At 37.8% G+C, this 16368-nt stretch overlaps 1 protein-coding gene across 2 annotated transcripts; it reads left to right on the top strand.

Annotated features, from left to right (window-relative positions):
• Positions 1–12371: 12371 nt before the first annotated feature.
• SIAH1 (siah E3 ubiquitin protein ligase 1) lies at positions 12372–16362 on the top strand. Of its 2 annotated transcripts, none has more exons than XM_024747474.1 (2): positions 12372–12969; positions 15283–16362. In XM_024747474.1, exons 1-2 carry the CDS (start codon positions 12879–12881, stop codon positions 16131–16133), a joined length of 942 nt encoding a protein of 313 aa, XP_024603242.1. In that variant the 5' UTR covers positions 12372–12878; the 3' UTR covers positions 16134–16362. The 2 variants fall into 2 exon arrangements, with proteins under 2 accessions (XP_024603242.1, XP_024603243.1); XM_024747475.1 differs by lacking the exon at positions 12372–12969 and adding an exon at positions 14391–14452.
• The last annotated feature ends 6 nt before the right edge of the window (positions 16363–16368 follow it).

The raw sequence follows: 16368 nt of genomic DNA, 5'->3' as shown, positions 1-16368 counted from the left end.
ATTTGAGGCATTTTAAGAAAAAAACTAAGAAAAAAAGAATGCAGTAGGCAAAATCAACTCTTGATCTCTCAGTGTTTAAATTTGTGTATGAAGTCACTAGCAATTCATTAGCAGGAACGTGTGGGGACACAAAATGTGCACTAAAATTTAATTATTATTAATCACCAAAGTAATATAAATGTTTTATGGAACATTTGAGAAATGAATACAGAAATGCAGCCCCCACCTTCCTCATGATTATTCATAATGTGATAATTGAAAAGTAACCATTGTAGACATTTTGGTGTAGTTTCTAGTCTATGTGTGTTCCACATTTTTTTGAGACAGCCATAGACATTTTAAAGTCCGTTTCTTTGATCTGACTTAAATCCTTGTAGATGTTTTCCCATTAATGATTACCACTTGTCAGTAACTATACATGTTTGAACTGCATAATTCCAAATGATGAAGTTTGTGCTTATGGTATATATCCTTCTGTTCTTGATATTTTGTGTACTTGTAGTTAGGTGGTCCCATCTCTTCTCCGTTCTCTGTGATTGCTGGTTCTAAACTTGACCTCCTTTCCCCCTTCTCTAAACCCTTACCTTAAGTCTTTAGACCACATTCTGCAATTCGGATGCCCTTCTGGTTTCTTTTCTGTCCCATTACATGGTATGTACACACATGAGTACATATATAAAAATAGACAGCTATGTCAATGTCCATATTTACTTAATTCTTTTTTTCTCTTTTAACATAAATGGGATTGTAATATATCCTGTGGGCTTGTTTTTTTTTCTCCACCTGTTTAAACAGTTTGATTCTTATATGTTAGTAGGTATGAGTCTATCTTTTTTAAAAGAAAAAAAAGGCAGCATCATGTTCTGTTGTATGGACCATAATTTAATCACTTTCTTAAGCTAGGGCTGTTTTCAGTTTATTTGCTCTTACAAACAGGACTGCTGTAGGCATCCATATGTATACAGCTTTGCCAATGTGTAAATCGTTGGATAGACTCTTGGAAGAGAAACTACTGGGTCAAAGAGTATTCAAACTTTATATTTTGAAACAAACTGCCAAATCTTATTAGAAGCCTTCACAGTGGACATTTCCAACAGTGTAGGAAAGTCTGTTTCTGCACATCTTATGTAATACTTGGAATCAAATCTTTGAAAACAAATTTATAATTTTTAAAGTAATGCATGCAGTTTGTGACAGTTCTCACATCAAGTTTTTGAATTTCTTTTTCTTTTAGTCTAAAGAGTTTTTACATGTACAATAATTAAAAATCAAATATTTCACTAGGCTTATTTTTTAAAGAAAAACTCCTTGCCCCTACTCCTCTCCATGATCTAGGGGATGTAAATAATGTTTTGAAACCTTGCATCGTTATTCTGCCCTCAACACTTTTAGGATGATTTGGTTGGGCACAGAATTTCTAGAATGTTAATTAATCGTTTTCTTTGTGGATTTTAAAAAGTATTGCTCTGTTGCATCTAGCTTTGGATATTACTGCTCAAAAGTCCAAAGCTCTTTTGCCTTCTAATTTATTTATTCATCTAACAAATATTTATTGAACCTGTACTGTGTGTCAGGCACTGTTTTAAATGTTTGGGACACATCATTGAACCAGACAGATTCCCGTTTTCCAGGTGGTGAGGGGGGCTACAACAACAAACATAATAAATAAGTAAATTGTATAGCCTGATAGAAGGTCATCCATTTTACTGACAACAACAGAATAGAAATGGAGGAGGGGGAGGGAAGAGGAAGAGAGGTAGAATGGGCAAGGATTAGGAGGAGGGGTCAGTGGGCACAGTGCTGGGCACTGTTTTAAATAGAGTGAACAGGGTAGGCCTCATTGAGAAGGTAATATGCAAGCAAAGATTAGAAGAAGGTGAAAGAGTTAGTCATGTGGGTATCCAGGAGAAAAGTATTTTAAGGCAGAGGCCCAAAGGAGCAACCTAGCCTTATGGAACAAGGAGGCTAGTACAGTGAGTGAGGGAGAAAGAGGTAGGAGATAAAGTCAAAAGAGTAATGGGACACATCATCATATTGTGTAGGGCCTTATAGGCTGTTGTAGGATTTATCTGTTACCTGCACATGGGAGATTTTAATGGATTTTTTTGATTGCTGTGCTTGGAATCGGCGGGTGGGGTGGGAAACAAGGGTGGAAGCAAGGAGACTGGTTAGAAGGATATTGCAGTAATCCAGTTGAGAGATAATGAGGCATAGACTATATAATAGTAGTAGAGGTAGTGAGGAGTGGTTGGATTCTGGATATAGTTTTCAAGGAGGTACAGTAAGATTTCCTGGTGGTTTTAGATACAAGATGTGTAGAGAAGAATCAAGGATGACATGAAGGCTTGAAGGCTTTTGGACTGAGTATCGGGAAGCATGGAGTTTCCATCAAGTGAGGGGAAGGCTATTGGTTGAGTAGTCTGGGAGAAGGGTAAGGAGTTCAGTTTTGGCCACCCCGCTGTAGAATGTCTAGGAGGGTGTACACATCTGGGGTTTAAGACACATCTGGAGGGTTTTTGTTTATTAATCTGGGCTGGATATAAAAATCTTGAAGTCCGTGGCAGTATCAGTGGAATTTTAAAAATACAAGAGTGAATGAGATCACCAAAGTGAAGAAAAGTGGGCCATGGACAGCTCCCAAATTCAAGACTTTGGGGAGAAGAGCAGGAATCAATACCAGGCAGGAGCCAGTGATCTGATCAAATCTGTCAGATGTTGGTGACAGCTCAAAACTTAAAATTAAATACAAACAAAACTACAAAACCAGTAAAATTCAAATTATACTAATTATGAAAGTATTGAATACTGCCTGCTAAATTGAAGTCTTGAAACAACATGAGTTATGGAATTGACTATTATGCTGTAAGTTCCTTTCGAGTTGAGCACACCAAAATTATCCCATATGTTGTGGTCACCACATGATGCATTTTCTTACCAATGTGTAAGTGCTTCAGTGAAAACCATGATGTCATTTGGGCTTCACTTCACACAAATGCATCATTTATATATTAGGTCCCCCTCTGTATTTCTCTTTAGCCTCCCATAATTAGAGTACTGTATTACCAACTTGGAGCTAGTGTGACCATAAATGTAAATAGGAACATTCATTTACATGGCTAACAGGTGGATTCAGATGATTCAGAATGTGCTAATGCTGTTTTTTAGATTATTAAACACAGGAAAATAAAACAAATTTTTGTAGAGAAATGTGGCACCCACCCCGAGAACAGAATCTTAGTTTGAGGAAAATTAGAGTCTAAGTTAATTCGTGTGTTATATCCTCATTTGAAATAACTAAAATGATTTGGTTAGAATTTCAGATGTGATGCTTATGAAGACACAGATTATAACTCCTTCAAAGGAATATAATTTCTTTTGAATAAGGCTCCATGAATTTTTTAATATGGCATTTCCCCCTATAAATTCCATTATTTTTCTGCAATAGTAGTAAAGAGCTATCAATATCAGTGTATTGATATTAAGACTGGTGTGACTTTTTACCTCATTTCTTTAATTTCTTCATCTCAAGCAATGTGTTCTTTTCTGTTTAGCTTAGTATCACCAACTCTTCATAGGTTACTACCAATTTAGATATGCTTTAAATTTTTGTTCTCTGTATTTATGTGTGTATTTACTTATCATTATTTGTCAGGAAAAATGGGGAGATGAATGTTACAGTGCAGAACTGGGTACAAGATATTTTATGAGGAAGATTTGAAAAGCATAGCTTAACATCAAGATGGAGCAAAAGAGCAAAGATCTACTGGAATGTGTGAAATTTTACATCCTAAGAGAATATAAAACATAATCAGGGTAGTGAACAGTTGTATTCAAACTTGGACATGTAACTAAGTAAATAGTATTTGGCTGCTTTTATCTAGACACTGTGAGCTTTGGTTATGTCGCAGTAGTGACTGTGTTGTAATCATGACTGACATGGTTTCAGTAATTTCAAGTGAATTCCCCAAAATTCTATTTAGTGATATGTGGTAGGACATAAAAAAGTTGAGAGCGTATTTTTGACCCTCTTCCTGCTTCTTTTACTCTTTTACTCTTGTTTTTTTGGCCTCACCATGTGGCATGTGGGATCTTAGTTCCCCAACCAGGGACTGAACCCGCACCCCGTGCAGTGGAAGTGTGGAGTCTTAACCACTGGACCGCCAGGGAAGTCCCCTGCTTATATTTCTCTGCTCTTACCTCTCTTCTCGATTCTTTGCTTTGATTTAATGTCTAATGGTTTAATGACTGCTAGATTATACCAGTTTGATACAAAAAATTTCAAAAAGCAACTACTTGCTATGACTACAGTTTTAAAGAATTTAGGGGACTTTTTTTTTTTTTTTGGTCCATTTTTATAAACATTGAAGATCAGTTGGATGCTAAGTTGAATATTCTGTGCCAGAGTGAGAAGATTATACATACTTTTTTTTAGAGTTATTTGAAAGAAAATAAGATTCAGGAATGAAGCAGTCTGGCTCTGTTCTTATTACTTCTTAATTTTTCTGATCTTCAATTTCCTCATCTGCAAAATGGAGATACACCCTTCTTTATGAGTCTTAAATAAAGACTGTATATGAAGCTGCTGACATGAAGCCTTACAGGTTGGTAGATGCTCGGTTTGAAGCTTCTTTCATAGCAAACTCTGTTATCTTTATCATGTTTCCGACAGTCCCAAGTTGAGGTTATGAAAATGAACACTACGTTGAAACAACAGTTTTCAGTAAAATCCTGTATAATCTGGGTCTTTTTTTTTTTTTTTGTGGTACGCGGGCCTCTCACTGCTGTGGCCTCTCCCCTTGCAGAGCACAGGCTCCGGGCACGCAGGCTCAGCGGCCATGGCTCACGGGCCCAGCTGCTCCGCGGCATGTGGTATCTTCCCGGACCGGGGCATGAACCCGTGTCCCCTGCATCAGCAGGCGGACTCTCAACCACTGCGCCACCAGGGAAGCCCTAATCTGGGTCTTTTTAATTTAGTGATTCCTTGCAGGGTTCCTAGTATGGCTCTGTAAACATCACTGAGGGTGTTGTTAATAATATACCAAATGTTCCCACATACTTGATCTCAGTTAAAGTCCAAAAATCTTGTTGTTAGTTTTATTGTTTCACAAATGAGCAACTTGAGACCCAGGATATTGTAGTTTTGCCCAATATCAAAGTAATTAATATAGGTATATGCATAGGTATATTAAGGTAGGTTACCAGTGGTGCATTACTAAAAAAATGAAACTACTACCTAGGAATGAATGGGTTTATGGAACTGTGATGTCACAAACAAATGTTTTGAAAACTTAGAGAATTGGTATGAAAATATATTCAATTTTTTAGACTGTGTTTATGGTGATAAAATGATTTACTTCACCATATAGTGTTGTTATTATTTTTTAAAACAGACTTTATTTTTTTAGAGCAGTTTTAGATTCACAGCAGAAGTGAACAGAAGATACAGAGGTTTCTTGTATTCACCCTGCCCCATCATTATCACCCAAAGTCCATGGTTTACATTAATGGTTCTCTCTTAGTGCTATATATTATATGAGTTCTGACAAATGTATAATGATATGTACCCACAACTGTAGCATACAGGATAGTTTCACTGCCCTAAAAATCCTTTGTGATCCATCCACCTCTTCATCCCCTCCCTGCCCAGTCTCTGGCAAATACTGATCTTTTTACTGCCTCCATAGCTTTGCCTTTTCCAGCATGTCATATAGTTGGAATCATACAGTATGCAGCCTTTTCAGACTGCTTCTTTCACTTAGCAGTATATATTTGTTTGCTTCATATGTTTTTGTGGCTTGATAGCTCATTTTTTAAAATTTCTGAATTATATTCCATTGTATGAATGTATCACAGTTTACCTCTTCACTATAGGAAGACATCTTAGTTGCTGCCACGTCTTGGGAATTATGAATAAAGCTGCTGTAAACATCTATGTGCAGGTTATTGTGTGGACATAATTTCCCAGCTCCTTTGGGTAAATACCAGGGAGCATGATTGCTGGATCTTATGGTAAGAATACGTTTAGTTTTGAATAAACTGCCAAACTGTCTTCCAAGTGTCTGTACCATTTTGCATTTTCACCAGCAATGAATGAGAGTTCCCGTTGCTTCACATGCCCACCAGCATTTGCTGTTGTCATTGTTCTGGATTTTGCCATTCTAAAAGGTGTGTGGTGATACCTTATTTTTGTTTTAATTTGTATTTCCCTGATGACAAATGCCATGTGGAGCACCTTTTCATATGCTCCTTTGCCATCTGTATATCTGATGAGGTGAGGTGTCTGTTAAGGTCTTTTGCCCGTTTTTTAATTGGCATGTTCGCTTTCTTGTTGAGTTTTAAGAGTTCTGTGCTGTATTTTGGATAATATAGTCCTTTTTCAGATATGTCTTTTGCAAACATTTTCTCCCAATCTGTGGTTTGTCTTTGCATTCTCCTGACTGTTGCAGAGCAGACATTCTTACTTTAATCAAGTCCAGCTTATCAATTGATTCTTTCCTGGTTCATGCCTTTGGTGTTTCTGAAAAGTCATTGCCAAACCCAAGGTCATCTAGATCTTCTCCTGTGTTGTTACCTTCTAGGAGTTTTATAGTTTTGTATTTTACATTTAGATCTGTGATCCATTTGAGTTAATTTTTGTGAAAGGTGTAAGATTTGTGTCTAGATTCCTTTTTTTTTTTGCATGTGGATAATCAGCTGTTCCAGCACCAATTGTTGAAGACTGTCTTCTCTTCATTGTGTTGCCTTTTGCTCCTTTGTCAAAGATAAGCATAGTGTGTTGTAAAATAGTGTTATTTAAAGTGAAATTTAAATCTTAGTTGTGAATTCACTCTCTTTAATGTTATATCAAGTAACAGATATATTCTACCTTAGGGGTCATCAGGGATGAGTGAGTTGTGGTTGTATACATGCTATTTCTTTTATTTGGAATCTTTCATACTGTTGTACTTGATTTATTCATTCCTTCCAGAAATATTTGAGTACCTGGTCTGGGCTGGGTACTGTCCTAGGTGCTGGAGATAGAAGCGTGAGCAAAATAAACAAGGTCTATGCTGATGAAGTTTATATTGTAGTACAGAGCTCTTGAACCAAAAGATAGTGGTTCAGGGATCCTGGGAGTTCTCAAGACCCTTTGAGGGTCAAAACTTTTTTTCACAATAATGAGACATGAGAGTAAAGTGAGGTTCCCAGAGGCTACATGACATGTGGTATCTTCACAGATTAATTGCAGAAGCAGATATTAAATATCCAACAGTATTTTTTATTGCATCAGATATTAAAGAGATTTGCAAAAAATGTAAAACATAAACACTCTTCTCCCTATTATGGAAGATATTTTTCATAAACAGTTAACATGTAATAGATTTTTAATTGTTATGTAAAAAATGTGATGGTAATTTTAACATAAATATTTTTAAAGTTCTTGGCTTGAATTTCTAATATTATAAATATTAATACATACAAACCACATTGACAAAATGCTCTTTTGGGGTCCTCAATAATTTTTTAAAACTTTAAAGCAGTAAAGACAAATTTTTTTCTTAAATGGCCAGATAGGTTTAGCTTTAGGAGTCATAGGGTCAACTTTTTAACTCCACCCTTGAAAGCATTCACAGATAATATGTAAATGAATGGGCTTAACTATGTTCCAATAAAACTACTTACAAAAACAGGCAAGTGATCTGTAGCTGTAGTTTGCCAGTTATTGGTGTAAAGGGTTCCTGGTAACAAAAAAGTTTGAGAATTGCTGTTATCAGTGAAAAGCTGGTATTGTGGAGAGAGAGACGGGCAGAATACAGACAATAAGTAAGTTATTTAGTAAGAGAATTTCATATGGCAAGAGATAATATGAAGGCAGTAAGAAGGCTGATCTGGCCTTTAGAAATAAAGTGATCAGGAAAGGCCCCTCTAAGGAGCTGACTTAAGGTAACTCTTATTTTTTCAGGTTTTATCTCCCATCTTTTTTTTTTTTTTTTAATCTGTCCTGGCTACATTGGGATCTCTCTTGTGTTGGGAGGGAAAGCAAGACAGTTGAATCTTATTAAACTTAAATTCAGAAAAGGTTAATTTTTCAAGTTGAATTAGAAAATATCCAAAGCATATCTGCTTTGAAAGGATCTAGGAAATTATAACATATTGCCCAGATTAGAACATTGACCCACTTTATATGACATCTAGCAAGTTAACTTCTCTGTATCATTTTTCTCTTCTGAAAATGAGAGAGTTGGTTAAGATCTTTTCCAAGTCTAAAATTTTTCATAATGTCTGTTTGCCTAGGATGCCATTTGTCACCTCTTCTAAGTCCTCCTCGATAGATAGCTCCAACTTCCTTTTTTTTTTTTTTCTTAAAGTAGTTCTGTGATCTGAAATATTTACTTTATTTTGAAATCTATTTTCCTGCCTGTAATGCAGGGGATAAATGCTTAACCTGGACACTCATTGAGGACAATACCTGGTACATAAGTATGCTTATTAATAAATGTTTGGGGCAGCTGTTTTAGTGAGAATGGAGGAAAGTCCCTCCTCTGCCTCAGTATTTAACTTGCTGACCCTGGAACCATTTAGGTTATAGCAGTAAGAATGAAACCAACCAACAGTGAAGCTCCAATGAGGGACATGAAAACTTTAATAGCGGGGTTAAGGAAGTACAAGAGCAATGCAGTATGAATTTATGTGGCCATTCCAACTTCAGGGAAAGGAAGGGGAAGTAGCCATTCCTGCCATCAAACTCTCTGTTCCCTTGTTGAAAATTGAGGATCTACATAATTAAATTCTTTAGCATATCAAGAAATAGGTAACTTTAGCAAAACCAAATTTATGAATTAGAATTTAATGAGTTCTCTTGGAATGCAGTGCAAAACAAAGATTGGAATTATGAGAAAAAAATATATAAATGACTTGAAGATAGATCCAGGAGAGTCAGTATTGGAATTATGTGAAGAAAAGAACTGAGTAATGGTAAGAGTCGAAGGACAATTAGAAGAAAGGTCCACAAAGGTAAAAGACTTGAGTCTTGGGATTGAAAATACTCACCTCGTGTTTGGCAAGTGCTGATGGCATGTATCTAGATGTTTTGATGAAAATTTCTTCCAAAGATAAGAGTCTTAGAAGCTACCTGTCAGGGTAAAAAAGGTTACCTGCAAATGAATGAGAATAAAAATGACATTAGATTTTTCATCTACATAGTTACATGTCGGAAGACAGCAGAATTTATGTAGTTCTAGGGGTAAAGGGTGTGAACTAGAATTCTAAGCTTGTGCAAGAGCTTCAGATTGTTAAGACTGAGACTTAATTGCTTACATGCCCTTTCTGAAAACTTTTTTGAGGTACTATGGCCATACCAAAAAATGAATCATAATTAAGGATTCAAGGGGAAGAAAAAGATGGGTATTTGTCTTATGATATAGTTGCGAGAAATGAAATCAGAATGTTTGCAGTTAGGTTTAAATGATTGTTTTGACAGAAGTTTTGAAGTTTAGTACAGTTTTAATCCTGGCAGGTGGGAAAGGGAAAGTTTCACTCTTAGCACATTAAATGACCTGCCTTGTTTTGGGAGATGTTAATACTTTCATTCTTGATGTTAATGTAGATTCAATGTGAAATAAAAATAATAAGGATAATAGCTAGTAAAATAAAATTAGGATGTAGAATCATGCTTTCCAATAGGACTTTCTTCAGTGACAGGATATGGTGATACTATTTCGCATTCCCACCAGCAGAGTATGAGAGTTCCATCTCTTAGATGTGTCACAGGCATCTCACTTCTACTTTGCCATTTCATCCATTATTACAGTTTGGTATCTAGCCTAGTGCCTAATGGGTTCTGGTTAAGTATATGTTTTTTTTTTACCAGGTGTAGAAGCCTCAAAATACAGTGTTAGGCATTAAAAAGCAAATGTACTTTGCTTTACACATTTAAGTTATGGTTTGCATTTTCCTCTCCGTTTACTGTCATCACCTTTGTTCAGACTTCTGGTTTTACAGGTCTTCTATCAGGTCTTTTGTCCTGGGCTTTCCCCACTTCAGATCATCACTCTTACTGGACACATAACTCTGATTCTGTGGCTACAACGTCTTCTGAATTACTTCAGGAAAATAGAGCTTTTAGGAAAATACTTTGTATAATTTTTTTAAATTCCTATTACTTTGGTGCAGTTCTGGAAACTAAAAATAGATTGCTTAATTTTTTCTTGGCATTATGGTTTTATAACAAAGTTTGATTTTTAACTTTTGGCATTTTAAGCTGTTGAATTTTAAGGAGACTTGCCTTAGTTTTAATTTCATCTGAGGTAGACAAACCGTTAGGATGTGGACATCTTTGAGGGGGGCCATTATTTGCAGGCCGCAGTAACTTTAGTAAAAGGCAAGAAAGTGAAAAGCACAACATTGTTGTGTATTCATTTTAATCAGAGAAATTCTTCATCAGTCATTTATAATTTATAATAGGAAACAAAGTTTCCCCCATGAAATTGAGAATAAAAGTTGAAGGCTATTTACTTCTATCATAAGTTTGTGAATGTGGCAAAGCAATGATTAAATGCTCTGAAATTACTAAGGCAACATTAAAGGCTGATTCTAAAATGTTTTTATCTAAATTAAAATCTGTTTAAACTTTATACCAAACGGGGCCTGAGATGTAGGCTTTATTTTAGAAAGGGTAGGTAATAGTGCACTCTTGGTAAATTTTGGATTTTTGCTAACTTTAGATTCTATGGGCTTGTCTTAGTGTAATGTAGTTTTTGTGAAATTTTCCCTCGTAAAACCAGTTTAAGTAAATGTTTTACCTAGTGGAGAAATTCTGTATTGTGCTAAAAATTAGATAAATGGCAGTTGATCTTTGGTATACATTTTTGATAACCTTACAAGCTAAAGGCATCTTTTAGAGTATATATCTGGAACCCACAAGTTCTATGTCTCTAACTAATTGATGACCTCAGGCAAAACAAGTTAACTTTTGGAATTGTGTGAGTACTTACATATTTTGGAATATGTACCACCTATGATATATATAACTTACCCGTCTCCCTTAATCCAGACAAAAGCCATGCAAGGCTGGAAATATTGTCCCAGTTTTACAGCTGAGCGGGTGGTGAAGACTGGGTTTGAATCCAAGTGTAGATGGCTCCAGAACACTCACATTTTTACTGTCCTGACTCACTTGTTGCGAGGTTTGTCCATATATTAATGGCTTTCAGATAGTGTTGTAAGGATCTGTATAGGTCCTTTGGAAGTTTGGGAAAAAATTTTTCTTTGGCTTGAGAAATCTGTCATCCCTTTTATTTGTTTTACACATTTAGACTCTGTCTTAATTCTGTTTGGAAAGAGTTTTTCCTGCCTAAAACATTTGAAGTCTCCTGCTGTAGAAACCTGAGACTTAACTGTTGAATAGAATGAATATGTATTAGAAAATAAAACCCTAGGTAATAGTAATTTATATTTGTCAGTGAACAGACTATTTTCAATTATATTTCTATTCCTAATGATTTCCTAATATCAAAATGAGGTTGAGGTGACTGAACACACTATATAGGGTGGGTAAGTGATTAGAGTTAAGATTTTATGCTGAAAATGGGCAATCTACAATGTGCAGCATAGGGTTCACTCCCCACTACCAGATCTTGCTGCCTTTAAAGGCTGCCCTAAGCATGGGGTAATGACAGGTTAAACCTCTGAATGCCTGAGCTGACGCAATGCAAATCTGAGGCCCTGGACTTTATTGGGGCAAGGGTAATGCTTGTTTAAAAACAAAACAAGCTACTCTGTTTAATAAGGCCGTTTAAGATGGCTTTCCTAGAGTGGGAAGAGAATAAAATCTCAATTTGAAGGTTGAAGCAGGAGTTTAATATGGTTATGTGTGTTTACTAGTCTCACTGCGAAGTCTTCTCGAAGGGAGAAGGGGGAGTTTAAAACAAGGTGCGGTAAAAATGGGGAAGTGAGTTACAATTGAGGAAATAAGGTAGTTGACGCCCGATAAATAGTTATTGAACGAAGTAGGGAGAATGTTTTTACTGTATAAAAATCTAGCGTTCTCACGGTTAACCGGGAGAGTGTACTGCAGAGAAGAGTGCTTGTCTGGCCACGGATTTCCCATATATTCTGTGCAGATCTTGGGTTGAAACCAGCCGAAACCAACTGAAATTGCCGATATTTGACTGTTTGGGCCTACAGAAGCGGAGTGTTTCTACCTACTTGTAAGCTGGTGGAAATGCTGTGGCGTGTGCAGTGTCGCCAGGTTCGCGGCGATCTCGGGCTTATTCCGGCTGGGTGGCTGGTGGGAGTCTGCGCGCTGCTTGCTTTAGAACCGCCCTAGGCTGAGTGGGGTGGAGCCTTAATCCCCGCCCCCGTGCGCCGCCCCGCCCTTCGCCCTCAGAGGCAGCCGCCGCCCTGAGCACAGCACAGTCTGAAACTCTGCGTGGAGCGGGCTCTCCCAGCTGCGGGCCGGACTCTGCAGTAGTAGCACCGAGACCGCAACTCCTCGTCCGGTCGCTTCCACGCACCCTACAGTCTTGTCCTTCACCGAGCTGGCTGGAGCCTAGCCGATGAATTTGGGGAAGATAGACTTCCGAGACAGACAGACGAAGGTTTAGGGCCCAGCAGAGGACAGCTCGGCAATGGCTCCCATTTTTGGAGACGCAGGCGAATTTGAGCTCATGGGGAGGTGTGGTCGGCTCCTCTTGAGACAGGATGGGGGCTTCAATTCTCTGCCTCTGTAGCCAGTGCTTCTGAGGAGTATTGAATGCAGTGTATGGAGCAGGGCACGTGCCTTCCCTTCTTGAAAACTTGACCCGGGACATGTTTAGGAACAAAAGGTGTCCAGGACGGCCCTCTGTTGCAAGTCGTCTTTACTTCTGGGGGAAAGGCTATGAGCTGCCTGGCTTCTCATGACGGGGAAGCCTCCCTTACCTTTTCTGTACTCCTGGAGGGGCGTCTTGCTCACTTGTTTACCAGCATCTGGGACAAAGAAGAGAAAAGGTACTGCCATTAAGAGACTGGGTTGCTTAAACTGTGAAATGGGAAAGTTGTGTGAGCCAGTGGAATCTAAATGGATCAGGGAATGGCTGCACCATAATTGAGCTGGCAGTGATGTTTCCTTTGATCAGCTGTGTACTTTTCTCAATTTGAATCAAACTTCAGGTTATGTCATGACTCCTGCAGAGTTGTCCAGACACTTGAGTCCTTGGTTCCTACTGCAGGGCTGTGTGTGGGTTGGGGCTCTTTCTCTCTTTGAAGATGGAGCTGTGTTCCACCTTCCGAGCTTTGGGAAGTTTTAGTAGCTGCTATCCTGTAATACTTCCATTCACAAGAAATAGAAGCCACATTTTGCTTGTTTTCACACTTTGAATAGGAATGTAAGTTGTGCTTTCTACAATGTTGGAAAAATAATAATGTACACTGTAACATGAGCCTGAACTATTGATGATAAATGTATAGCTATTTGCTTGGTCAAGAAATTAAAACAATAATACTTTTCTTGCTTAATAGTTACATTATGTTGAATACAAACTGAGTTTACTGCCTCTCGACGTGTGACTAGCTGTTTTGGTTTAGTGATTTGAAAGGCATTGGTGGCTTAGATTATTTTGTGTCCAAGGAACCACTTCCCAGTTATTATGTTGCTCTCTTAAATGAGCAGCATAAAATGGACCATGAAATAAACATACAGGATATTTTGGCAATGCTGATAAGTCCATTGTTTTACTAGTGACCTAAAACAAAATGCATGGATCATCATATGCACAAAGAATCTCCTCAGGGGAAACTGGATTACAGCAGAGTTCCTTTATAGTGCTTTTGTTGGGCTGGAATACCGGGGTTATAGAGGGCTTCAGTGATGAGAGTTGATTCCTGTTGTCCTAAATCCATGTGATGAGCCACATTATGATAGAATTCTGTGGTACTTTTGTTTCCCCTTGTACTTTAGAATATACCTTTAGTGACAGTGGAATTGATGTGTTTTGGAGTTTTTTTGTTTTTCTTTCACTCTCAGTCCCTATTTAAGGTGTCTATCCTTGAGCAATCTATGAGTAATAGAAGCCAAATTGCATTTATGTGGTCACATTGATAACAGCATTATTTTTCAAAGTTAAATTCTTTCCAACAATAACAATTATAATTGAGAAAACATTAAATTTGAGGAGTTAAATTTTAATTTTGTAGAAATATGGCTTATGGTTATTGGGAGTATACTCTTAGGACATCAGTAGACTGATTTTTTCGTCACCCCCAAGAAAGCGGCCCACTATATCCTAGCAAAGGTAGATTTCTGGGAAAAGGTGGCTTGTTTTATCTTTCATTTAGCTTAACAAGTTAGTTAATATTGTTGATCATTTCTTCCAGATGGCATTTATTAAATAATGTTTATCACTGTACTGATGAATGCTTCAGCAACACTGGTGAACTCTAGGGTACAAGGAGTTCTTTACCTGTTGGCTCTATCCCTCACCCCCAATGTTGTGTGAGTCTCTCTGATGCTTTTTATCTTTATTCTTTATTTATCTTTTCCTGACTCTCCTTCTGCTTTGTAAATTATACCTGATTTATATTGTAGAATGGAAGTAGAGTAGAATGGTTTACTTTCTTTGAATACCAGACTCAAATCTTTTATTTGAGGATGGCCCTCCATTTCTCCTCCATACTTGCTCACTTTTGAAGGGGCCACAGATCAGTAGGAAACAAGGTTAATACCTAGCTGGTGTTAACATTCCATGGAGACGGATGATGGAATGGCAGTAGACCCTTCCCCTTGTAACCCCTTCCCTTTCCCAAATACACCTCTAGAGCAGATAACTGTTCACCATTAGGAGTTAATCAAAGTGCCCTGGTGGTCCTTTGGATCACGTATATAACTCACTGGAGCTATCAACAGCTGCCTTAAGAATGAGGAAGAAATAGAATGAGTAGGGCAGGTGAACACAGAGAGGGAGGAGGAATTCCAGTCAAAACTGATTGCATTGAACTTAAACTACTTGTACAGTGTTCCTTAGTTGTTTATGGTCCAGTTTCTATTTTAGCATTTATTCCATCCAAGGATGATTTTTTTTAACATTATTTTTAGAGAAAAGGAATTCTAAATGTGCTCTGGAACATTTTGAAAAGAGATTTTATCCAGTGTACAATGCACATGTTTCGCGTAATTTATGTTTTTTTAAACCGTTTTCCTTACAGTAAATTTTGCATGAAACTTAAGTATTTCTGGCATGTAAACATTATTTATATAAAACAAGTTATCGTTGTAATTATTTTTCTCCTGCCTCCTTTTATTTTTATTTATGTTTTTTATTACAGAAATGAGCCGTCAGACTGCAACAGCATTACCTACTGGAACCTCAAAGTGTACACCATCCCAGAGGGTACCTGCCCTGACTGGCACAACTGCGTCCAACAATGACTTGGCGAGTCTTTTTGAGTGTCCGGTCTGCTTTGACTATGTGTTACCACCCATTCTTCAGTGTCAGAGTGGCCATCTTGTTTGTAGCAACTGTCGCCCAAAGCTCACATGTTGTCCAACATGCCGGGGCCCGTTGGGATCCATTCGCAACTTGGCTATGGAGAAGGTGGCCAATTCAGTACTTTTCCCTTGTAAATATGCCTCTTCTGGATGTGAAATAACTCTGCCACACACAGAAAAAGCAGACCACGAAGAGCTCTGTGAGTTTAGGCCTTACTCCTGTCCGTGCCCCGGTGCTTCCTGTAAATGGCAAGGCTCTTTGGATGCTGTAATGCCGCACCTGATGCATCAGCATAAGTCTATTACGACCCTGCAGGGGGAGGACATAGTTTTCCTTGCCACGGACATTAATCTTCCCGGCGCTGTTGACTGGGTCATGATGCAGTCCTGTTTCGGCTTCCACTTCATGCTAGTCTTGGAGAAACAGGAAAAATACGATGGTCACCAGCAATTCTTTGCAATTGTACAGCTGATAGGAACACGCAAGCAAGCTGAAAATTTTGCTTATCGACTTGAGCTAAATGGTCATAGGCGGCGATTGACTTGGGAAGCCACTCCTCGATCTATTCATGAGGGAATTGCAACAGCCATTATGAATAGTGACTGCCTAGTCTTTGACACCAGCATTGCACAGCTTTTTGCAGAAAATGGCAATTTAGGCATCAATGTAACTATTTCCATGTGTTGAAATGGCAATCAAACATTTTCTGGCCAGTGTTTAAAACCGTTGCATTCAATTTCACAGAGAATAAGGCACCTGTCTGCCTACCAACCAGAAGCTTTTGGTAGGTGGAAGCTAGAAACAGGAAGGTAAATGAAAGGCTGTTAAATACAGGAAACAGTTGCATGTAGTAACACTAATATATTTAAAAATAAGTCAACAGTAAACCACTGAAAATAAAATATATATATATATATATATA

Source organism: Neophocaena asiaeorientalis, unplaced genomic scaffold (assembly GCF_003031525.2).
Source record: "Neophocaena asiaeorientalis asiaeorientalis breed wild unplaced genomic scaffold, Neophocaena_asiaeorientalis_V1.1 scaffold438, whole genome shotgun sequence".
Taxonomy (NCBI): domain Eukaryota; kingdom Metazoa; phylum Chordata; class Mammalia; order Artiodactyla; family Phocoenidae; genus Neophocaena; species Neophocaena asiaeorientalis.
Note: the sequence above shows the minus strand (reverse complement) of the source record. Positions and strands in the feature narration are given on the sequence as shown.

Bases quoted from the DNA above. Each gene is read 5' to 3' on its own strand.
- SIAH1 (XM_024747474.1), top strand. From the start codon at position 12,879: ATGACGGGGAAGCCTCCCTTACCTTTTCTGTACTCCTGGAGGGGCGTC. The intron at 12,970-15,282 runs GTACTGCCATTA...TTTTTATTACAG, and splicing joins TGGGACAAAGAAGAGAAAAG to AAATGAGCCGTCAGACTGCA.